The 25378-nt window shown below is 34.0% G+C and overlaps 1 protein-coding gene across 3 annotated transcripts in view; it reads left to right on the plus strand.

Moving 5' to 3' along the window:
- Positions 1-1993: 1993 nt before the first annotated feature.
- LOC129746801 (protein outspread) overlaps positions 1994-25378 on the plus strand; it is a 609098-nt gene continuing 585713 nt past the window's right edge. For 2 of the 3 annotated variants that reach the window (XM_055740681.1, XM_055740684.1), the window contains exon 1: positions 1994-4388. In XM_055740681.1, coding sequence (XP_055596656.1) covers positions 4269-4388 — 120 coding nt within the window. In that variant the 5' untranslated portion in view covers positions 1994-4268. The remainder of the gene's footprint in view (positions 4389-25378) is intronic. The other variant, XM_055740680.1, reaches the window with a different exon arrangement.

A 25378-nucleotide genomic window follows, 5' to 3' on the forward strand; every position in this document is an offset into this window, starting at 1 on the left:
GAAATTTTCCTTAACTTTTAAGTAATTTTGATTTTAATTTGAAAGGATTCTTTCTTTGATTCCGTTAATGTGGTCCTAGAAACTCTAGTACCTCCAGATTTCTTTCGTTATAAGAAAATCAAAACATTTTTTTAATTTATCCATTTTATTAAATTATGAATGTTTATATGTTTTACATTTCAATTACCTAATATCACTGTTTGAAAATTAGGCTTCATTGTCCAAATTTCGCCTCTCAGGACATCACTTTAAGATCTTTCAGCCATATCTGTAAATAGAAAATAGAAGTCTAATTAGACCACAGCAGAATTGACATGTTACTGAATGAAAAAAAAATTACTTCCCGAAACTATACTTACTGTTAAAATATCAAAAGAAGTTCGTTGACGGACAGTTCCATTGGAACAACTGATGAATGGTTTCGACGCCAAACTTTGAGTCTCCTTTGACTGGATCGGAAGATTGCAACCGTTTAGCCGGAACACCGGAACAGTTAGTACATTCCAATTGGCTGCCCTAAAAAATTGTTACGTTGACGGTTTATTTGGAATTTGATTGATTTTGAAAGACCTACCTAGGCATCCACTATCGATTCTTCCCTCAAAGCTGTGGAAGTTTCCAACGCCGGATCGTCCCATCTAAGCCTTCCGGTGCCCTGTGCCGGTTCACAGGTGGTTCGGTTCTGACGGGTTGTTTTTTCCTGTTTGGTTCGTGTTCCGCAGCCGTCGTGGAGGACAGGCCACCGTTTTCCAAAAAGAATCTGAATAATATGTTGACCGTGGGAGCGGCAGCTGAACATTCACTTCACCTTCGTCACAAAACAACATTTTTGTAAAACAATTTTGAAAACATAAGAAAAGGAATAAGAATAACATCTAAGACTGCATGGAAACAAAAAAATACTTTGTTTCAAAGGAAAATTAATCTAAATCAAAGAATTATTACATTGATTTTGAGTCGAAAAAAAAATTCTTTGAACTCAAATTAAATACTTGGATTCAAAGATTTGGCACATCGTTTTGATAAAAAATGAATTCGGTTCAATTCATAATTTACTTGAGTCAATGAAATTGGATTTTGTTTCAATGAACACAAGGTTTTTGAATCAAAGATGTATTTTTTTTATCTCAATGGTACTACTTTTCGCTGCGTGTACAAAAAGTACAAAAATTACAAAAATTATAAAAGTTACAAAAAATTACAAAAATTACAAAAATTATAAAAATTACAAAAAATACCAAAAGTACAAAAATACAAAAATTAAAAAAAATTACAAAAATTGTTAATCAAATCCTTGAAATTTAAAAAATTACAAAGTTTTCAAATATCAAAATAATTGAAAATTGCATTAATAACAACAATAATTAAGAGGATAGATAAAATTAAATTTTGATTACAAATTTCGGAGTCAACACCAGCCTGAATTCTGCCCTGAATAACAACACTTCGTCATTATCAGCTAGCTGCAGGTTCAGTTCAAACTTTCGGAGACCGGGCAGTTGCATACAACAAATACACCTGATACACACGGCAGCGTACAACTTTATGAAATCACCTTGCATCCGGGTGTCCCCGCTATACCTGTTTCTCTGTTTACATTTTCGCTAAATCGCTGTTGCTCTGCTATTCTCCAAAATCGAATTGATAGTTCGCTCCTCTGCCACGATGAGTTGCTCTCCCACACACTTGTCGCCTCAACGCCTCAACAAACGCAACCTCTAACGTTAGCCACATGGTTGCATGCTCCGTTCGATTCGATTGGTGCTGGCTGCTTGCTTGCTTGTTTTGAATTTTTGTACCTCGTTTTGTTGTTCGACGGCCGCGTGGCGCGTTGACTCTCTGTTTCTCTCGACTGACAACTTCTCGCGAGCAAAGTTAAGAAGGAGCGAATGTTTTTGAGCACCCTCACGTTTGGTCTGTCCATCTATACGCGAACGAAACCTCGAGTCTCGTTACCTTTGGTCTTGGCGATAGGCGTTAGTTGTGAAACGTCGGTGATCTTGTCGAGACTCGCGTGTTTCTGCCTGCTAAGCTAGCTGAAGTATCGCGCAGGAAGCTATCCGATTTTTTTACGCGTTCGAACTTTCGAAGTTTATTAATTTGGGGTGTTTTTTTCTGAAGCAATTGTGTAGTTTGTTCGTAGAGGTTGTGGTGGTGTACGCAACAGAGTGTCATTCTTGTTTGTGGCCGAAGATCGGTGATCGATACCGAGACACAGGGGGTACCGATTCTGGCCAAGGAATTTCGCGGTGTTGTGAAGGAGTAACAGCAAAACGCAAGCAAAAATCGAATTGAAATTGTTAAAGTGTAACAACATTGAGGCTGAGCTTTTGAATATCGATGTGGGAGTAGCTGGAAACGGCGTGAAACTTGGGATAAGTGACACGCTGCACAGCTTCGAGCGGATTGAGTTGCGCAGATCGTGATTGAGTGTGTGAGTTTGGAAAATGTAAAGTATATCGTTTCGTGTGCACTGGACTCTGGCCTGTGGGACCGAACCGAGATCCCATTGTTGTTGATCGCGTACGCATCGATATCCAAGTGGGAAAAGTGGGTCTCTGGTAGTTACGTTGTTGTGCTGCTACTTTAAGAGGCCGCGTTCAGCCAGGTTTTGGCTGTCCCGGGATGTGGATTTTGGTGACGGCAGCAGCGGATGGCTAATTTTTCGTGTTTGGAGGAAACGTCACAAAAAATTAACATATTCACACGAGTTGCGAGTTTAGTGTGCGAGGTTCCCGGTTTCCTCATCGTCGTCGTCGTCGTCAAAGTTGTGTTGTTGCGCTGCGCCGCCGTGTAACAGGTTTGGCTTGCGCGAGGTGCTCTGCGCCTGAACCGATCGACCGTGCCGTGTGTGTGAGAGTGTTTGGCACTTGTGTTGTGTTGTGGCTCTGCGTAAGGCAGCAAGCGAGTGGTGCTGATTTCGGTTGACGAGACCTTGGGCTCTGCCCGGACGGGTTTGTTAAAGAGAGGACGCGTGTTGCGCGAAAGGTGTGTACCCATGGAAGGCAGGAAGGTGAAAAAGCAGATAATATCGCCGCTGTTCATTTGCGCTGGCTGCCTGCCAGGTTGCGCCGTATAGCGAGATGTCCGGGCGATTTCTAATGAATTAATGATGTGGTGTGCCTGGCCCGCGAGTGGCTGTCCCGCAGTGGATCGAGTTTTGTACGGTTTTGACAGCTAATATTTATTAGAAAGCTGTCACGAATAGTGTGTGTCCGCGTCTAGATCCCGGATCGCCTGCCTAGGAGTCTAGGAGGCGGCAGGTTGCGCGTCTGAGTGAGTGAAACCAGCGCAGAATTGGAAGTGTAGATAACAAAATATTTGTATTGGAAGCAGCGAAGAAGAAAAAAAGGTGGCAAAGCGCCATCAGGTGAAGCGAAAGAGAATACACCTACAGCCGTAGTAAGAAGAAGTGCAAACATCGACAACAAGTGACGGCAGGAAACGGCAAATCCAGCGAATTTGTAACCAATGCAGTGAGTTTGAAAAATTGTTTCCGCGATCTTCCAGTGACGAAATAGCGAAACAATTTGTTGTTGATGCAGGTGTTTGAAGTGTGTTTTGTGTACCTACCCCATTAATTAGATTTCACAATATCGATCGATTTCGGAAGGAGAGCACAAAACACTAGAAGTGCCGCCAAACCAAAATCGACGAAGACAAATCAAGAAGGAAAAGCCAAGCAACCAAACCTGAAGCTATGTGGATTAAGTTTTCTTGTATTTCGTCGTCGCATCGATGTTCTTCGCATTGATTTGGCCCTAAATGCTTTCGCCTTGTCTGGCTTTCGGTGGTTCGATGTGATTTTTTTCCCTCCGTTCTGTTTTTTCAAGTGTGTATATGTGTAAATATCGTTTCTACGTTCTCGTCTTCACCGAAATTTCCAAGCGAGCTATTTAGCTTGGAGTACGCAGGCATGTTGGAATCGCCTTGATTGAAAAGATATGCTCGCGGTTTCCATTGAATCGTCGAAACGACAACAACAGTAAAAATATCTTCAATTTCCCTTCAATTTTGAAAAGCTAAGTGAGTTTTAATTTTACTTTCGATCGCTGGATCTCTGGTGTTGTTTTTTTTTATCAAGTTTCTTGACAAACCTAAGCTGCTGTTCAAGAAGTGATTACCGTCGTCGTCTGTTGAGATCAAAGAAGCAGTGAAAGAGAAGAAGAAAAATAATTCCTGTTGTACATACGTACGCGAATGGGAAGAGCGATCTGATCATTGATTGTGTTTTTATTTTCGGCGGCGAGATAAATTCGTAAGCCATCATGGGTAGCCGAAACGTGGAATGCCGTAAATTTTCGCCCAACATCTTTAACAAGAGCAAATGTACGCAATGCTTTCGTCAACGGGAGGAACACAGCGCCGCAGCTCTGGAATGCAATCGGGTGAGTGCACTTTTTTTTAATGTCGTTGGTGTTGTAAAGCCTGAAACGTAGATTGGAGTTAGGCTGATTGTCACCTAAACTGCAGCGTTCAAAGCTATGCTAAGGATTATTTTGCTGCACTCAAATCTTTATAAACGTTGAGTTAGTAGGTTAATTGATGATATATTTCACACTTTCCAGGTTGCGTCACATCATTTGGGAAAAACTTTTTAATGATTTTTGTAATAACGTTTGGGTGTTCAAATATGAAGGGACGATCAGCATATCGCCGTGCTATGCACAAGTTAACTTTAATTTTCAACCTATAAGAGTTTTTTATAAATAGTGTTTAACAAGATCAAGCCATTTTCCTCCGTTACATCAGCCGACTTTTCAGGGTTTTCAAAATTCATTACAGTATCGAAGATTTTCAAGAGATTACACCGAAACCGTTTATTATGAATTGATTAACAAAGTGTAGTTTTTGGTTCTCAATTTCAGTGTGTTTTGTAATTTTATGAGCGATCTACTTTGGTGGCTTCACAACACAATATTGCTCCTGATGTGACGCCAGGCAAAATTGTAGCACTGGGTTTTCATTCAAAAGAGATCGATTTGTTTTGAATGTAAGTTTTTTTTAAAGCATATATCATGACAATGACAGTGTGGCCACAGAACCGGGAAAATCGGGAAAATACCGGGAATTGATAATCCAAAACCGGAAAAAATACACAAGGAAATCAAAATAAATTTTTGCCTACAAGATCAGGAATTCAAACCAAAATTCGAAATTAACTTTTCGAATCAAAATTCAATAGATAAAAAAAATCGAAAGAAGATAATAAGTTTTGAAATTTAAAATTACAGCTTAGTTCATTTAGAAATGGAACTCTTTTATTTGGTTATAGCTAAGTCCCTAGTAATTGGACATGAAAAATTGACAGTATTGTGTTGCCTGTAAAAAGTACCGTCCTGCCTATTTTTTTCAAAATTTAAAACTGACATATGTATTCCCGAGATATTTATAATGCAAGAGAAGAAGACAAAAATAATTGTGCACAGTTTTCTTCAAAATTCATCTCTTAGAATCGAAAGCTGACAAACCCGTTTTGTATACCGAACATTACTATGCTTGAGTTTTGAAAAAGTTTGAAAACACTTTCAAGAATGTTCACAAAGTTCAAACCTAGTGAAAAAGTGAAGCACATGATCGGAAACTACGGTTAAAGATCATCAGGAAGTCAAGGCATTTACCAGAATTTTAAATTATGAATAGCTTAGCTTAGCTTAGCTTGGTTGACTACTCACATCCACCTTTAATCATTGAATCCGAAATGTCTCATCATTAAAAAGTTTTTTTTTCATCCTGATTCTGTACATGATTCTGGCTTTGTAAATTGAATGTATTTTAAGAATATATCTTGAATCATATCATTATTATTAATGCATTTCGAACACCATGATCGCAGGCGTGGCTCAGTAGAAATTATTCCACATCGCCAATGGTTGCTACTCCGTGATTGACCGAGGCCATCAATTTTATACAAAGGTCAAAAGAATGGTACTTGGGATTAGCAGTTCATTCTCATTGTACAAAACTGATGCTCTCTCTTTGAACATCAATAACGGCGCCGGCCCCGTCCTAGTAGTCAAAAGATAGTTAGGAAAAATATAGAAAGGGATGAAAGATATAACTTTGCGCTTTAGGACCGAGGTCACCTCTGCATCCTAGCAAATAATTTTTTTTGGGATGGGGTGAAAGGATACGATCAGGAGACACTTCTGACAAGTGTAAAGATCTAAATAAAGTGTAATTTTTACCTTAATCTTATGTCGGTTTTTTTTTCATACAAAACATGAACAAAATTTTCATTAAATCAATTAGCACTTTTTTGATAAATCATTATGAAGAACATTTACCAATTAATCAATCTAATGTTTCCTATGAATGATAGATTTGTCAAGAAGTACAAAAAAAAAATAAACCATTACAGGCTAATATAACCATTACAAAACATAGGGGTAATAAAACGAAATTATAAAAAAAAAACATGGGGGTGAATGACATCAATGTTAAAATTCCGTAAATAAATCAATCTATAATAAAAATTACAAAACAATTTTTAAACTGCGACCCAGAGATGGGTCTTGACTCAAACATTCAGTCAGCGAAACTTTTTTTGTAGAGAAATGAATCCAACTGTGCTAGATGAAACTTCAGGGACTAGACAAGAGAAAATCGATATTGAAAAACATGCGAAAAAAATTCGCCTTGTCTCCCGGTAGGACTTGAACCCACGTCTTGCGCCTCTCCGGGGCGCATGTTTTTCAATATCGATTTTCTCCCATCCAGTCCCTGAAACCCCATCCAACACAGCTGGACCCACCTCTCTACAAAAAAAAAATTACAAAACAATTTTTTACTTTCCTTCTACTGATGAATTATTGTTGTAGATTTCAAAAAACGATAATTTGCTAAAAATTAAATCATTTTTAATGGCTGCGATATCATTTATCTCGATTTTGTCAATCATCATAATCTAATTGTTCCTACAACTTTATAATATTCAAAATCAAATGTGCGTCATATCTCACAATCAAAACCAGGGTTGATAATCTAGTCCCTAATTCAACTAGGAATGCTAAGCAATTTAAGTTATGACATTGTCGATAAAATTAGCATATGCAATAAATCTCTATCAATTATCCTGCGAAACTGAAAAAATGAAAACTTAAAATGAATTAAGATGCATACAGCTATTTTTAACAAGCTAAATAGCTTCCCAATACTACATTGTAGCTCGACTTCCACATAACGTCCAAATGACGGCACGTATTTTACAAAAACTGTTACTCGCGAGCACTACATACCAATTTCAAAATAACTTCGAACATTCAAATAATTGAATCAAAATAGAAAAATAAACCGGGGTAATTATTTTAAGGAATATCCAGATTCGACTATCGTAAAATCCACTCTATTGATATAATTTTTTCCTACTCTGCCTTAGCAACAATACTCCTATTAGAAAATAAATTCATCTAGTTTAGGTGGTTTAGATGTACAATCCTACATACATTGATATCACGATATGTGATTAAAATTTAATCAGTTCACTATCCATCATTCATTGACGCTTAATAATTCTGGAAAAAAACTAGTTGTAGAGTTAGCGAGTACAAATTTAAGAAAAATATGGTTTCAGTTATTTGGTGAAAGCATAAACATATTTGCAAAAAAAAGTTTCTTATGAGCATGCTTGGCAATAGTCATCGTCATGAGGCGTGAAGCTGTGACTGTGAAGCCTCTTGGTCCGTCAAACTCAATTGACTGTTCCTTAACGACCAGTCACTTCGTTTGCCAGTCATTCATTCCCCATTCATTTGAAGCTAAAATAATAACCTAGTCAAGCAATCGCATTCAAGCGACCGATGACAAAAAGAAACGCATTTATTATTATTGTTGCTCCTGCCAGCAAGCCGATGCCAGTCACTCTCAGAAGAAATTTTGACCATGTGTAGGAGCTTCGCCAGTCGATGATGGAGAAATGTTGATTGTTGTCGTGCTTTATCCGTCATGCGAGTAGTGAGGCTCCGTCAATTGAGAACAGTGCCAGTCGTTTGATGAAACAAAACTAGTCGGGTCAAGCGTGACGGGCGAAATTTACCATCACTGCATGAGTATAAAAGATAAAAAAGGTACGACAGAAAAATCAAAAATGTTTTACGTATCTCGATTAGATAATAAAATTTTTCATTCAATATTTGTACAGATTGTTAAAACAAAAAAACGCTTGTACGAATTGTAATGCACATATAGAATGATGAACTTTATCTGTTATTAATGCGATTTAACCATAATGATGTCGATGGCTTAGCACAAAAGCTTTAACTAAATGATAACTTTCAAATCATTTTACTCAATTGTTTAAAAAAGAGAGTATGCTATTTAATGTTTAATTAACCCTTGAACCGTGATCTGATAAAAAGGAAATGAACATAATTTGAACCTTTATTGGATATCAGTAGGTACACGAACACCATGGAAAAAAAGTTAAAATAACCTTTTTTAAAGAAAAAATAATAATAAAAAAAAGATCAACAAAATTCAACACAGTAAAATTCCGTTATATGAGCAATTAAAGGAGTACAGTTTTCTATTCTGTATAATACATTTTCATTCAAAAATGTACATACACATGTTCCTCAATTGAGTTCATTGACAGGCTGCACGAGTTCAAACACCGCGAATGAAAAGCATTTTCAAGGGCATTTTATTTCCTTTTTCCTGATTTTGCAGTTTTTAATTTTTCTTCTACCCTTCAAACAACCTTATTAAAACAATAATCAAAAACCAGATTAAACGGGTATAACAGGCCCCAGAGACCCAACCAGGTATTCGAGAGTTTACTTCTTTAATTGTTTGCATTGGAACCGTATAAACAGACTTTAATTTGCTAATCAACTAGTAAACAAAAGATTGTGTTTAGAACCTTCAATATTCATGAGTAAATAACGCTGTCATAGTACACTGAATTCTTTTTTTAAACGATTGTTGTGTTCGTGCAATGCAAAAAAAGAAATCGTTTAAAAAAAGTTCAAAACAATCGGGCAAAATTCATCGCTCATTTCGAGTAAAATGGCCAACTTGGACTGCAAATCGATCATTTCCAACCAGGTAGACCATTCTGTGGTGATTTGAGTTTAATTGGGAAGCTCAAAGATTTGTTTTAGATTGATCTGTTTTGGGTTTTAAGCCACGGTTGTTCCGGAACTTCCGCACAGTCTCTAAGTGGCCATTCCGGCTCATGTTGCTGTCGGGAAGCAACGTCCGAACCAATTTACCATCCAAGAGTGGTTTGACAAAAAGGGGGAATGTCTAAAATCTATTTTTGACATGTTCGAAAATCGTCTTATTTCGAGAAAATCGTTTAAAAAAAATCGTTTAAAATAAAATCGCGTAAAATAAGATCGTTTAAAAAAAGAATCCAGTGTATGCGGTAGATGAAAAAAAATGCGATCCTCAACATTATCCAAATGGTTTTCACTGCACTTCTGGTAGTAAAACATTTCAATCTCTTAAAAACCCAGGGGATATTCTAGTAATCTATTCTTATACCTCAAGCTGGGGGTTTTACTAAAATACTTTCATCAGAAAATAAAATGGAATACTCATCTGCAACCGTTCGGACTCCATAGAAATCTGCTCTTTACCAGAATTTTAAATTATGAATGAGTGAAAAACTCAGGGTAGAGCGTTGAAATTTCCAGAAAAATTGTCTTTGCGAGATTAGAAGTGTTGTCCAGCAATCAGTCATGTAAACTAAACGTCAAATGACCAATTTTTGCTTGTTGCAGACCTCGTGTATCCGGAACCTAGCCAATGCGACAGATTAGTAATGATGGACGACAAAATTTGTGAAAAAACAATGTTTCACAAGCTAATGCAGTTGAACTCTGTGACATCTCTGCTTCTGATAAAATCCCTAGCGAAATTAAGTTTACATTTGCGGGTTTTTTTTAGAAAAAAAAAACATTATAATTTGCCACAATCATGCTCCTGTGGAAAAAAACAGAATCTCCTGACGAAAATTTTGGATTTCGATGTTTTTAAAAGTCCAAAAGTATTAGCCTTGTTTGAAAACTTCGCAATTCATGATCTCAACTAATCGATTATACTTTTAATTGAGTCTTGTGCATCTTTTGCTATGCTTTTATCTGATTTTGCCAATTGACATTCCAGTAAAAACGTGTTTTAGTGGCACAAAAATCAAGTTTTGGTAAATTCGAAACAGCAGAACCCACCGAATTGTCTCCAGTTTCTGTCAAATGCGAAGGATTGGTCAAAACAGTAGCGTAAATTGAAGTTGAATGATGCAGTCCCCTAAATCACAGATATAAAAGCGATAAAAAAAATTTAAATATTTTTCCATAGATAATAATCATAACATTACCTTGGTTTCCTTCTCTGAAAGTTTTTCGATTAAACACACACTCAAAATTGTCCCATTTCCAAAATAGTTAAGCTTTCCTCTGTTTTTCCAATTGCCTCAAAATTTAAGAAAACTCACATTTCTTATGCAAACTTAGAGTTCAAAACTGTCTCTTAAATTCAATGAAAATTCAAAAAGTCTCTTAAAATTTGTTCATGTACCGCATGTCATTACTATCATTGAAAAATCATTCAATCATATGCAAACAAGTAAATCAAAGTTAAATTGTTAATTCAGATCTCTTTGTTACAAACTTGGAAATGTAAAAAGAGGCTTATATAATTTTTCAGTGATAGGGTTTAATTCAGGGTAAACACAGGACAATGAAATATTTTAAAATAAATCTAAAAATCATCTCTACGTACGGCACTGTGTCTATTTTATAGCTTCAAACCAACAAATAGGAAACTTTCTGCCATCAAACGAACTGTTTGTAAAAAAACCATCAGAGGATCTAAAATTATTTCTTTTGAGTTGAGCTTTGAAAATTCACTTTTTTTCAAATTCAGATTACTGGCCTTTACACTGAAAATTCCAAATTAGAATTTTTAAAGCTCAAGTATGTTACGATTTGTTTAAAAAAATTACGAACCCTTTGAAAAATACGAATAAACCTATTAATTTCTAACCTGACCCGAATAAAAAACTTGAAGAAAATAAAGAAAACGCAGTGAAAATTTATTCGAAATAGCTATCACTGTAAATCACTGCATCACTGTGAAGAATTTACAAGAGCTTTGTATATTCTCAACTGATTTTAATTCTGTAAAAAAGCTTTGAACATGGCTTCGAAAGTTTGAAGAGAATTCTAATTTACATTACAATATATCAATAAAGTGCGTTGTTATCCTAAAAAAAATCTACATTTGTCGCGACACATCTTTAAAGGTTCTCTTTTTCCACCGTCTTTAAATCCAACACTATTGAAAACTTGCTCTAAACGCCTTGACATGCTGAAAGCAGTTTTCATTCGTCACGTTTTTTTAAGTATAACCCGTGCAAGAAGAAAAAAATGTAAGCATTCTTCATAAAGTACATTTTTGTTTTAAAAAAAACCTTATTGAATTTTATGTATCTCGTTTGTTATAAGTCAAATTTAATTTTTTTAAATGCAAAACAAAGCTGAAGAATTGTCCGTTCCTTTGGTGTATATGAATTTAACAGAAAATGAAACATAAAAAATACTTTGTGGTGGACAGTACACTCGGTCATTTGTATTACAAAGGGATGGTCCGATTCATGTTTTGTTAATAAATAATATGAACAGAGAAAGACAGAAGCTGTTCATCAAATGGCTAATATGATCATTGAATAACTTTTTTTAAATTCCGTGTTGAAAGAATCGGTCTAAATTTATGTTCACTTTTCTTACCACGAAAGTAACCATCCATCATGTTTGTGAAATGTCATTTCAGACCAAAAACAAAGTTATCTTTTTTTTCATACTCTTAGGCAGTTTTAAAGTTTTGTGTTGTTGTTGTTATATTTGAGCAGTGTTAAAGAATATAAAGAAGCTGTATTTGGTGTTTTTAAAATTATTTAATCCCACGAATGCCAAAAATATTTGAAATTATTGTACCAGAAATCACACAAATCGAACCGTGCCAAAATTTTAAGACACATGTATGAAAAAATTACCGAAAATATGTAGATGAATTGTCAAAACTGGTAAAATAATCAGAATGATCGAGTTCGTCAACATTGTCAAAATTTATAACTTTGGCTTCAGAATTCTGCTTTTTTTCTAACATCAGACATAACAATGATTACTGTGAATTTCTGATTTTGTCACTCCTATGATGCATTTTCGGGTGACAAATTAAGGATAGTGACAAGAGCGCCGATGTGGTCTAGTGGGTAAGCTGGCGCGAGTCTGGTATTGCCGCGTAAAATCCGGAAAATTTCAAATAATATCTGGCCATTTCGGTCAGATTTGACTTTTCTCGAATTCTTTATTGGAAAAGCCTGGATATATGAAAAAATCTGGAATAACCGATAATCAAAGTATAAAGCTATCTATAGTGAAATATACACGGATACACCTTAGATCTTTTACTGAAACTATAAGTTTTTGATGATTTTGTAGCTTTTTCAACATTACTTTTGGATATTTTAGAAATTATCCAACATCAGTTGAAAAATTTGATAAGTCTGTTAGTATAGAAAATTGAAAAATAAGTATTCGGCCGAATACTTGGCCCAACTATTCGGTGAGCCGAATATTCGGCTTAAGGGTTTTTTGGCGGTATTCGGCGCCGAATATTCGGCTCACCGAATATTCGGTACATCTATAAATTAAACCGTATAATAAAACAAATAAAACAATTCGTGGTTCTATGGAGCTAAATCATCTTTCATCCAGCAGACCAAAACCTAGTTCAGTACCACGCTCTAAATCAAACCCCATCATCCTTTTTGGCGAGTGGCTCTGTGTTATTTTTAAGAGGATTAACTTCTCGGAATCATCGGCATAATGGGGCCAATAATCTTGGAGAGGGCGTTCGGTTCGGTTCGATTCGCTCGATCGTTCATTCTTTCTCGCTATGGTCAGTGAAATGCTATTATTTATCTCATCCCTCCCCCACCAGTTATCGAAATAGGAAGGCGATGATTAAGGCTGGTGGTTTTGAAATTAACAACAATCAATCAACGGATTTGCTACCGAGTAAGATGTTAATTAGAAGGTTTTGATTTCCAATTAGAGGTGGGTTGTGTAGCAAGGTTAAGCTCTATTTTAAATTAAATTTGTTGATAAATTGTATCCTTCTATTTGAAACTATCTCGTTTAAAAGCTGTTCTGGAGAACAATATTTGAACAAATAAGCTAATTGATTTCCACTCAAACAATATATTCCATAGATAATTGGCAGTTGTAATAACTTACAAAATGTCACTTAAGCTGCAATAAAGCGTTGTAACCGATTAGAGACTATGACTAAACCGGATTTTCAAGTGGCGCTTCATTGAAACCCTACCAATAACAAATACCGACATCATGGGAGCTCAAGGATCGGCACACGGTGGAATAATCATGATAAGATCAGCTTCGTATCGTTGATTTATCATGCAGATTATTCCAGTGTTTAATCTACTGACGCCAGAATATGACAAGTAATCTGGCAGCTTGGATAAACACAATTATCCACTTTACTGTATGACGAATTTATTAACAATTTGTGTCGCTTAAGTTTTAATACGACTATGGATGATATAATTGATTGAAGGAAAAAGAAATAGGAAATTCGGTGAAAATTAAAGAACTCAATTTGAACAATATGAAACGAAATTATTGTTCTTTTATGTGTTGAGAGCCTACTTGGTTGAATAATTCTACTAAATCTGAATTTTCTTTAACCGTGGTAGAATTAAAGGGAATCTTTCGATTGCTTTGATTCAGAAAAGTTATTGTATAATTCATTTGTGAATAAAATGCAATTCATAATACCACATGAGCCAAGCTGTTCGAATCTTTCAATAAAAACTCCACAGTATAAGGTCAATTATTTCCCACTTGCACTAGAACTATATAAGCTTTGAATTTAAAATTTTAGGGATCATAAATTTGACCACTTCCTTCGACACGAACAACAGACCCGCAACAAGCAAGGTTGTTTCAACTCCTTTAAGCAAATTTTAAATCTTTCTGAAACCCTCTTCCTTAAGCTTGGAGCACTTATTCCGGTAGCCATTTCTGCTGCGAACAGTCGTCCACACCATTTAATATCAATTTATAAAGATTAATCAAAACACAAAAAGAATCGGAATAAAAACCTGTCGAACCGTACAATCTAAATTGCTAGTTCTTCTTCAGGAGCTTTGTAAAAGTCCTTCCGAAATAGGAGAATTTATTGTAAAATAGAAATGAAAAATATAAATGATAGACATTTTAAGGCCTGTTCCAACTCAAATTGCATCACGGAAAAAACGCTGTAGAAAATAATCCATTGAATATTTTATCATGAAAACTTGCACATAGATAGTTTAAAATGTATTATTGACACTGTATTTTTTCAAATGTCGATTTTTTGATAGTTGGAAACGCGCCACTCGAAGTTTCCCGACGCAAATTTATTTTGTCCAAATTTGAAAAAATCCTCAACTTTTTCTCGGAATGTTGCAGAACAACTTGAAATCGTGCAGTTAACAGCGAATTTGTAATCAAACATTAGTAGAAATTCTTAGTATTGAAATGAAGAATAAATATAGTCAAATTAGATGTTAGTGATCATGAACACAAACGTGTGATAACAGTTTTAAGTGAAATTTCTATTCTTTGACCAGGGCACTAAAGTGTAATTCTATACTAAATGGACAACTCAAATGTTTTTCCATGCTTTTTAAATTTTTAATGATATTTTATTTATATTATGATATATAAAAATTTAAGTATTTATGATTTTTCTAACTTGTAATACGTGCAACTGTGATTTAATCTTTTTCCGGATCAAATTATCAAATTATCAATTGCTGGTCTCCATTGTTTTTGGGTGAAACTGAATAAAAGATGGCTTGCAAAAGGAAAAGTCCCGATTGTTTTAACTGAAATTAAATTAAAGATGGCTTGCAAGAGGACAAGTCCTTATTGTATTAGAAATTTAAAAAAAAGATGGCTTGCAAGGGGATAAGCCCGCATTGCTTTGAATGAAATTAAATAAAAGATGGCTAGTCCCCTTTGTTTTTGAGTGAAATTAAACAAATGATGGCTTGCAAGAGGACAAGTCTCTATTGTATTATAATTAAATAAAAGATGGCTTGCAAGAGGACAAGTCTCCGTTGTTTTTTTATGAAATTAATTAAAAGTGGCTTGCAAGAGAACAAGTCCCCATAGTTTTTAATAACATCAAATAAAAGATGGCTTGCTAGAGGACAATTCCCCATTGTTTTTTTAATGAAATAAATAAAGTATGGCTTGCAAGAGAACAAGTCCCGTTGTTCTCGGCGCAAAACTATCAAATTAATAGCAACTAAACGGTAAACGATAGAAACTTAAAGTCTTCGAATGAATCAATTTACGCAGTAAGATCTTTCATGTTCTATTTAAAAAAAATAACAGATTATTTCACCTAGATGCTAGTTAAAAAATATTTTTAAGAATACTTTGTTTAGACACCTGATGTATTTAACAAAGTTGTAGATCGTACAATTTAAAGAAACTTTGTCGAGAACAATCGAATGAAAAACAAAAAGGTTATAAGCAAATAAAAAATAAAATGAGATTTTTTCAGTTTTTGCCAATCTTCTAGAACCCATTTTTTTCACAATTCACAGAAGCTTAGTTATATAATAACAAACAAATAATGTTTTTGTTGCATAACCACAGGGGCTAAGAAATTTCACTTTCAGTACTTTTTCGGTTGTGGTTTTTATAAACTTCAACTATTTTTTCCTTAATTCTGAAATATATAAACACTGACCCATAGCTATATTTTCATGTAATTTTTGTTGAAATTGTTCCACAAATAACAGAGATATTTCAACATTGTGTATATTTTTCGAATTATTGTCTTACTTCCTCAAAGCCCCATTCAGACGGGGTTTATGTTTCATCTCTCCTACCTAAGTTAAGAAAAAAAATTCAAATAATCAATCCAAAACCTTGACCTTAACGTCAATATTTTTTTTGGATCGAAAACTCATTGAATAAGGATTTCTGAGGCTACAAAATTGATCATTTTTCGAAAAATAGGTCAATTTTTAATTTTCTCATGTTATTAAGTTTTTCTAAGCTGTAGCTTTTGACAAATGCTTGAGGGTTAAAAAAACTTTTTTTATTGAGTTTTAGAAAATCCGTGTTTAAAAAAAAATGTTCAAATATGTAAGACACACAAGTTTGTTGAACATTATCAAGACATTTTTTATTTCACAACTGAGATAAATGAATTCATATCAATTAAATGTCTTTTCAAGCAGTTATTAATTCACGAGATTTCATTTTTTTTAATAATTGGATTCAATTATTCAAGTTATCAGTTTTAAAATGATGTATAAGATTTCATTTCAATATTTACACATTTTCAATCATTATTGAGTTGTTTCTCCAAATAGTCGTTAAAAAAACGATAATTTATCGTTCATTTATTGACTGTTTTTAGATGTAAACGCCTTAATTTTGATTGGCAGTTTGCAAATTGCAATGTTTATTTACTTTACTAAATTAATCCACTTATGAAAACATACGAATTAAGCCAAACTCTTTAAGTTATAATTGATTGTAAATGGGTATTAACACTAGAAAGACCTCACCAGTCAAAATGACTGGTGGGACGCTTTGTTTGTTGAATATCTTTTAAACACTACGCTCTAAAAAATCGCAAAAAATACGACTTTTCATGAATTTTGAATCTCTACAAAACTGTGTATTTATTATTTTTCTAGCTCTTTTAATAAGCGAGAAACATTTCGCCATGGACACTCGGACCGCGACCAGTCAAAATGACTGGTAAAATTCACAAACCTATACCTCAAACAAGATAAATTTTTTTCGCTTGCTTTTGGTTTTATTTGCAATCTACATTCAAGACAAAGAGCCTTAGTTGATTTACGGTGGGCAGGAGTGTGTCATTCGCTATGAAATAATTGATTTTCGATGCGAAGTCATGAAAATTTGTAGAAAAAGTTCTCGGATCGACCGCTGTGTGGCGCTTCAAGCACTTGACTCCCAATTTTTTTGATCTGTTTTGTTGCTCAATTATAATCGAACTTTCTGTCAAAATTTGGCGAAATTTCATCAAGATTTGAAAAAGTTATGTAAGTTTTAATACATGTCCATTCGAGTAATCGAGTAATTTTAGGTGATAAATATGTTTTATACTAAACTAGTATGAGTAAAATAATTATGAATTGTGTACCTATTCATTCAAATTTGAAAACCTTATGTCTATTAAACTGAACAATTTAAATGATTTTTTTATATTTGATTATTCTTCATATGTTGGTTATCCACCATGGGTGCACGGATTCACCGCAGTTTCTGCCCAAGTATGTATTCACATGCATTCTTAGATTATTAGGTTCGACAAATTTCCACTTCAAGTTCCTTTACAGGTATTCCGGCTCCCGTGTATAAAACTGGCAACTGATTGAACATTCTTATTGAACATTCTTATTATAAGAGGAAACGCATCTTACCTGTCGACAACTTACGGGGTTTGAACCCTAGAGTTTCTTGCCGATACCGGGAATCGAACCCAGTACACCTGGCATACCTAGACTAGACTCACGCCAGTCTATCTGATAGACCACATTGGCGCTAAGATTTTTCAACATGGGTGCACGGAATGGCTGTAAATTCGCCGTTGTTAATTATATAGAAATAAATAGTTTTCAACTTGCTTCAGAACACAAAATATTTTTGAGTTAGATATGATAGGCATTTGAAATGCAACATTAGTCAATCGAAAAACTTTTAAGGAAAAACAAATCAATGTGTACATTTGACAATGTTGATTCATTATTTTTATTTCCACTGTTTTCCGTCGCACGACATAACTTGATGCTATAATTCCTAAAATTCACTCGATCCATGATAACCGTTTTCCAATTTCTTGGATGTTGATCAGATCTTATCAGATAAATATACGATGGCAAAAACCTGTTTTTTAATAATAAATAAATAAATTTATTATTTCAAGATATAATTGAAATATTCTTTTCCAGGAATGAAAAAACGGAGCTTAAAATAAAAATCATTATTTAAATAATTATATCTCAGCATGAAAGACATGATTTCGACTTTGGTTTAGTTAAGATTTGTAATAATGCTTTTTAAAAAATTGCAAAAAGTCCAATATTTGACTAAAACGCGGTGAATCCGTGCATTCATAGTAAAAACCATGTATATAACACAAATTTTCATTTGAATCTTTAAAAGTCTTTATTCTTTACCTTTGACATGCAAAAAAAATGATTTTGGATGAATAGTGGTGAATCCGTGCACCCATGGTAAATTGCTCTACTTATATAAAAAATATGCTTCAAAACCTACAATATCAGGTATAATTTATAGGCATCGGGTTGAAAAACTTCAGAGCGATGGATGCTAGAAAGTATCTACTAAAACAAAACTGAAGAGAAACCGTGCATGTTTTTATTATTAGATTGATAATGTGTTTCAATTTTTTGATAATTATTTGACATATTCATTTTATGACATACACGCATTCGTCAACTATGCCAAACTGAGGTGATTTCGGGCACCCATGGTGAAAAAATATTTCAATTTTATAACAAAAATGTTATCGAATTAATAACAAAATAATTTCAAAAGAAAAAAATTAAAAATATTTTGACAGAAAAAATTTCCCCTTTACCAGTCATTTTGACTGGTCACGGTCCGAATAGGTAAATATATTCAATTTGCCGGTCCTTTCAGTGTTAAAGGTTTTTTAAATGCAGGAAACTTTAATATTTTTCATCCGATCTCAATTATGTCCTGAAGGAAGTTCCTTAAAATTCCACGATCCACAACTTTGTTTCATAAATTAAGTGTTTAAACTAAATATTCTTTAAGATGTTTATTTTATCTCCTTTTTAGATGAATTATTATTATGTTTTCCATTAGAAAACGAAAGTCCTTGTTGCCCAGAAAAATTGTCTCGAAGACATGAAGTGTCTATCGTTTACCGTTCAGCCTCTATTAATTTTGATCGCTTTTGTCGGTTCATGCTAAGTAACGTGATCATTTAGTATCCGGGCACTTTACTTCGTTGATAGCTACGTTACTACCTCGGATATGCAAAACTTTAGCAGCGTTGTGTTGGTTATAAAAAGGACTATCTTGCTTATCTCAGATTTTTAAGTTAAAGTGTGTTTGAGATATTTACGATGCAAAAAGACATGATAGAAATAATTTTGCACAATCGCTTTGGAAATTCTTCACTGTCGCCTTGTAAAATCATGAACTGTTGGGTTTTTCTGAATTGTATTTGGCTCAAATGGTTAAGATGTATGAGGAGCCACTCTTGAATGCTCACGAAGTTCAAACCAAGCATCGGAGTGGAACCCTGGATCTCAATTGTGTTTGAAAGACTTTGGATATTGGGGATTAGCAGACCCCTTTACAATGCAGTAAATCCATTTCCGGCAACTAAAAAGTGTTTTAAAAGACATACACCGTCTTAGCCGATTTAGGCTCTTCAGACTGAATAAATGACATGGACAACTTAAGAATAACATTAAACACCCAGTACCGAGATGGGAATCGAACCCATGTCATCAGCGGACCAGCGATTACCGTCTTAGCACGCTAATCACTCGACCACCGAGACGTGTTGCCTGACTCTGACTAATAGACACCGAGTAAATAACTAAAATTATTTTGCTCACTATTATAATGCGACCAAAGCATTGTTTTGAATGAAATTAAATAAAAGATGGCTTGCAAGAGGACACGTCTCCCCTCTTTTTTAGTGAAATTGAATTATAGATGGCTTGCAAGAGGACAAGTTGTTGAACAAAATTAATGAAATCGTCAAAGTACAAAACCCCATTATTTTATTTAATGAAATGAAAGAAGAAGATGGCTTGCTTGGTTGATCACAGATTGCATGCCCCTACTGATCGTTATTAGTCCTAATTGAAAAAACTTTCGGGAGAACATAATTCAAATTGATTTCTAATTTCAATCAATCATACATTTATTAGTATCGAGATTTTTAAAGGTTAATATTTTTACGGCTCAACCATTTTAAAAGCTGACATTATGAAGACTAAAGATAAATAGTTACTTATCAAAGTATTCAATGATTTATTTGTAAACTTTTCCACCAAGAGTGGGAAGAAAACAAATGTTGTGGAAATGAGTGACGAAATAGTTATTTATAAAATTAAATATTTGAATTGCTCGTATAAGTGATGGTCTTTGTAATGAGCTCATTCATCAGATTCAGAAAAAAAACGTGAAAAGGGTGACTTTAAAAATGTGTAAAAAACAATAACACGCAGCGAAAAAAAATTTCAGGACAAAGAAACTTTCCTTTGATTAGAAGCCAAAAAAAAAGAAAAAAAAATCGATTCCAAAACAAATAAAAATTCTTTTGTTTTTATTCCCTTTCTTTTAATTTAAACAATCTTTCACCTTTGGAATTAAAACAAATTCTTGGATTCAAAGTGTTTTTCAGTTCCAAAAATAAATCCTCGGTTTCAAAATTTGTTATTTTGAATCTAAATCATAATAAATTATTTCAAATAAAAAGAAGTTCGTCAAAGAAGAAGAAGTTTCAAATCAAAATCAGTTTTGTTTTGTTTCAAATTCCAAGCTTTCTCTTAATAAGTCACTCTTCTGGCGTTTTCAGCAAAGAATAGTTTGGATATGGGCGAAAGCAAAGCTTGAGGAATGTTTCTAAATAATAATATCTTTCCCGGTCAACACAAAATAAAACTAACAAAATTTGTTTCCTTTAAATTTTGATTGATTGATTTGATTGTTCAAAAGGGAGCGAATGTGGATGGGAGTAGGAAATATTAAAATTAGCGGAATATAGCATTAAGATTGAATTATTAAAGACTGTGTATTTGAAACAAAATTAAAGACTAATTCTGGATCGTGTAGTTTAGTTTCAAGTTTGAATGACTGGTACGCATTGAGTGTGAATTCATTGAAAACGTGAAGCATATTCATTCTTTCAACATGTTTGATGATAGCGGTTCAGTTGTTCGGCTGTTTTATCTTAACTATTACGTGTCACTGAAAACTGCAACCTTTAAAATAAATCATCTGTAAATAACAAAACCTGTAATTTTAGATTGTTTTCCTTGAAAGTTAACGAAGATTAATTTATTATTACAGCAAATGTCCTGTAAAAAAGTTGTACACTAATAATTAAATGTCACGTAATTATGTTTTCGACCTGTAAAATTACGGTAAATGTCCTGCTCCTTTTTGTTACAGGACATTTGCGTAATTTGACAGAAAATATTTTTTGCTGCGTAACTTGGATCAATATTTTGATCTGTTTGGGGCCGTTTAAATATTGCGTAACATAATTTTCGATCATTGCCTATTCCCCTCTCCCCTACGTAACGCATTCATTTCATATTTTCTATCCAAACTGTAACACTTCCTCCCCTCCCCCCTAAACGCGTTACGTAATATTTGAATGGTCCTTTTACACATTTGACATTAATTTGTATGTTTCCTCGAAAAAATGTAAATATTGAAATTGAAATGTGTTATTTAATTTTGCTTTGGTTGAGATTGTGTTTGTTTTGTACAAATGAGATTGAAATAGTAAAAATTTAACAGACTAGCAAAGCTATGCGTTTTGAATGAAAAAACCACCCTAAAAATAAGATCGATCGCCTACCACTGAAAAGGTAGCCACCAGAAAATGGTATATTCATCTCAGGGCGATTGGAGGGTGGCCGATCGAATGAAGGGTTCAATTTCCATCGATAATTGGTTGGAATACCGGGGTTGTTTCGAGTGTACGAACATAAGTCCGCAAAACAACGACGCCCGGGTTCGGTTAATGTAACCTTTGATCAACACAGCAACAGCAGAAACTCAAGCGAAAATTCCGATGGTGCGGTTTTTTTTAGAAATTTCGGAATAAGCCTCCCATGCAGCAGCTCACAATCAACAATCCGCCACAACTCTATCCACACGCGCCCGAGTAAAGCCCTAAACGCCACTTTAAGTGTGGTGCCCTCCCCTCCCCTAAATAGTTTCTTTCCCACTTCTGCACTCTCATCAAAAGTCATTTACGATGGCGCACGTTCACTTTCCTTTCAAGAGTAGGTACATACCTACTTACCTCTGAAGGTAGTATCCAAATCGCGCGAGTTTTGCGGTTGCTTTAAAGCTTTCAAACGTCGCGGTCGTCGTCGTCGCGTGTAACTTTTCGCATTGTTTGTTCGGCAAGTTCCCTTCAAGTACCCCGCGACCGTTGGGGAGAGTGACTTTGCTATCACAGTTACACACAGTTTGTTGAAATCTTTAATCTTTAATCTCGATTCAGTATTTTGTAGCTTAAAATGCATCGGTTATGCGCTTCAGAATAAAAATTCATAAAAATGCTAAAATTTCTTGCATAAAAGTCTGAACTTAAGTTCAAGCGCTAATATTTATTTCGAATTTTTGTGCACCATCATCTCTGATCCTTGACCTTGGATACACCGCCGATACTCGCTCTTGATTAAAGTATGAAAAGAGAGGAGCATCTCTCAAAACCCCCTTTTAATACCTTTGAAAACCTTTGGAATTCTGGAACACTCCCTAAAATGCAGTTATCTATTCAATAATTTGTTATTCGGACTTCTCAAGGGTAGGGAAACAAGTCTTTGTAGTGATGGATTCAAAAGGACTCAAAGCTATAATTGAATTACAATTAGATACAAAAAAAAACATATCACATGGTCGCTTACATTCAAAGTTTCCTACTTCACACAAGATTACTTCCTCGATGGCTACTACGACTGCTTTTTATCAGGTCCTATTAAATAATTTTCTTATTAGGCTAGGCTTTAAACTAAATCTAAAAACTTACGTCACGTGAGATGAGACTGGCCAACTTCTTTCCACAATACACGGCTTTCATCACATTAAACCTAAACATATAAACATTTAAATTTTGCTCTCCTTCCGAAATTCGGTTACTTAGGGTACGCATGGACTCAATCAATTTGCTCAGTAATTCCTGTCGATTCAACGGCACTCGCACTCGATCTAAATAAAAGCTTCCTATTAGCACTTGATCCTTTTCTCTACTCTTTCTACTTACAGATCCAGTCTAGAGTTTCGCTAAAACTTTCCGATAAGCGGCAGTGCCCGTAATCACTCAAATTACTCCAAATCAATTTGATCACAAACTCTTTCTAGCTAAACCGAATTCATAACAGAACAAAATGGTGTAAACATTCATCATACTTTTACTAACACAAATTTCTGTACACAATTCTATACCTATTCTGTACACAATTCTACACCTATCTTATCAATCATCATCGATCCGTCATCAATGTTTTTCTGACGCACAGTGGTCGAATTTGCGTACAACATAATTCGTATTTAGAAGCATTATTATTCACTTTTACCCAGTAAATTTTTAAAAATAATCTTGTTTTTGTTGAAAAACTCAAGTGGTGCTATTCTTATTTCGCACCCCTTTTTCACATTTTTTGGTCCTCAAAATGCCGTCCATTGCTACGTCCAAAAAAAGTAAACTTATTCTTGATTTATCTGTTAAGCATTTCATAAGAAACTGTGGAAGACAATTTTCGTAACTTTCAATAATTCATATTTTTACAAGCAAAACACATAGTGGTGCTTTTCTTATTTCACTCACTGTAGAAAGAACCAAGAAAAATTTAGTATTGCCACAAAATCTTTAGAAATGAACTCTTCCAAAAGATTTTGCGCAATAAATGTGAAAGTTTCAACATCGAGACTAAAACTAAAAGTTGGGGACTGTAGCCATACATCCATTACTTACACAAAACTTGGCAAATTATTTATACAAAGAAGCACATGAACAAACTGTCGAGTTCCGAGGCGCAACATTTTTTGAAGAATCCCCTGATTCTTTCGACGATTTCTGTCTTATACCCATCTCACTTCCCTTCCAGCCACTTGTTTTAAAATCAAAATAAGTAGTTATTTCAACACAGCTTTATACATGAAACTTAATAATGTTTCCGACATTGTTCTTCTTTAGTGGAGAGTAGGTTCCAATAGAAAAAAAACTCCTCTGCGCTCTCTACAAAATGCGGGGGATCAACTCACGTCTCTTCATGAATTAATTATCAGAATTTCCAAATTTTGTAGGCACCTGAGAATTCTAAGGTAGAAATTCCCGGAACATCAGTTCAGGAGTTATGAATAATAAATATGGAACGAACTCACAGATTTTAGAAGTAGGAAGTGTGTTTTCTCTTCTGGCGAATCATTTAACGATGTCAACTGCTGGAGGTGGATGAAATCAACGGAGAATCTGAAAAGAAAGAAACATGCAATGATGTATCACTACGCTAAATCCACTTAGTCAATAAAAATCAACAATTTCACAATAACAAAATAGTTAAACGTGCTTAAACTTCTAATACTTAATTTTTCACCGCGGCGGAGCGGAAAAAACATAACCAACCATCGTCTATTTCGTTCATCTGATTTTTATATACATAAATTTAATCTGACATCAATATTCGTGACTTTTCGTGAGGGTATTATCAGCCAAAATGGCCATTTCAAATTTCGAAAACTGATGGTAAATATTTGTTGATTTGCCTTAAAAAATAAACTGTTAAAAGCAAAATTGGGTGACCTGGCGATACCTGGCGACCAAACAAAACTGGGAAACATAATTATTGATTTTGATGATACATAACTTGAAACCAAATGCACGAAACGTCAGGATCTCAGCATCGTGAAAACAAATTCTGGCCGAAAAAAAAATTCTAAGAAAAAACAAAATTTTGTAAATTTTGTAAAAATTGTAAATTTTGAAAATTTGGTGAATTTTGTCAATTTTGTGAATTTTGTAAATTTTGTGAATTTTGTAATTTTTGTCAATTTTGTCAATTTTGTCAATTTTGTCAATTTTGTCAATTTTGTCAATTTTGTCAATTTTGTCAATTTTGTCAATTTTGTCAATTTTGTCAATTTTGTCAATTTTGTCAATTTTGTCAATTTTGTCAATTTTGTCAATTTTGCAAATTTTGTAAACTTTGTCCATTTTGTAAATTTTGTAAATTTTGTAAATTTTGTCAATTTTGTCAATTTTGTAAATTTTGTATATTTTGTAAGTTTTGTAAATTTTGTAAATTTTATAAATTTTATAAATTTAGTAAATTTTTTAAATTTTGTAAATTTTGTAAATTTTGTAAATTTTGTAAATTTTGTAAATTTTGTAAATTTTGTAAATTTTGTAAATTTTGTAAATTTTGTAAATTTTGTAAATTTGGTAAACTTTGTAAATTTTGTAAATTTTGTAAATTTTGTAAATTTTGTAAATTTTGTAAATTTTGTAAATTTAGTTTATTTTGTAAATTTTGTAAGTTTTGTAAATTTTGTAAATTTTGTAA

The sequence above is a fragment of the Uranotaenia lowii genome, chromosome 2, assembly GCF_029784155.1.
Source record: "Uranotaenia lowii strain MFRU-FL chromosome 2, ASM2978415v1, whole genome shotgun sequence".
NCBI classification, from domain to species: Eukaryota; Metazoa; Arthropoda; class Insecta; order Diptera; family Culicidae; genus Uranotaenia; species Uranotaenia lowii.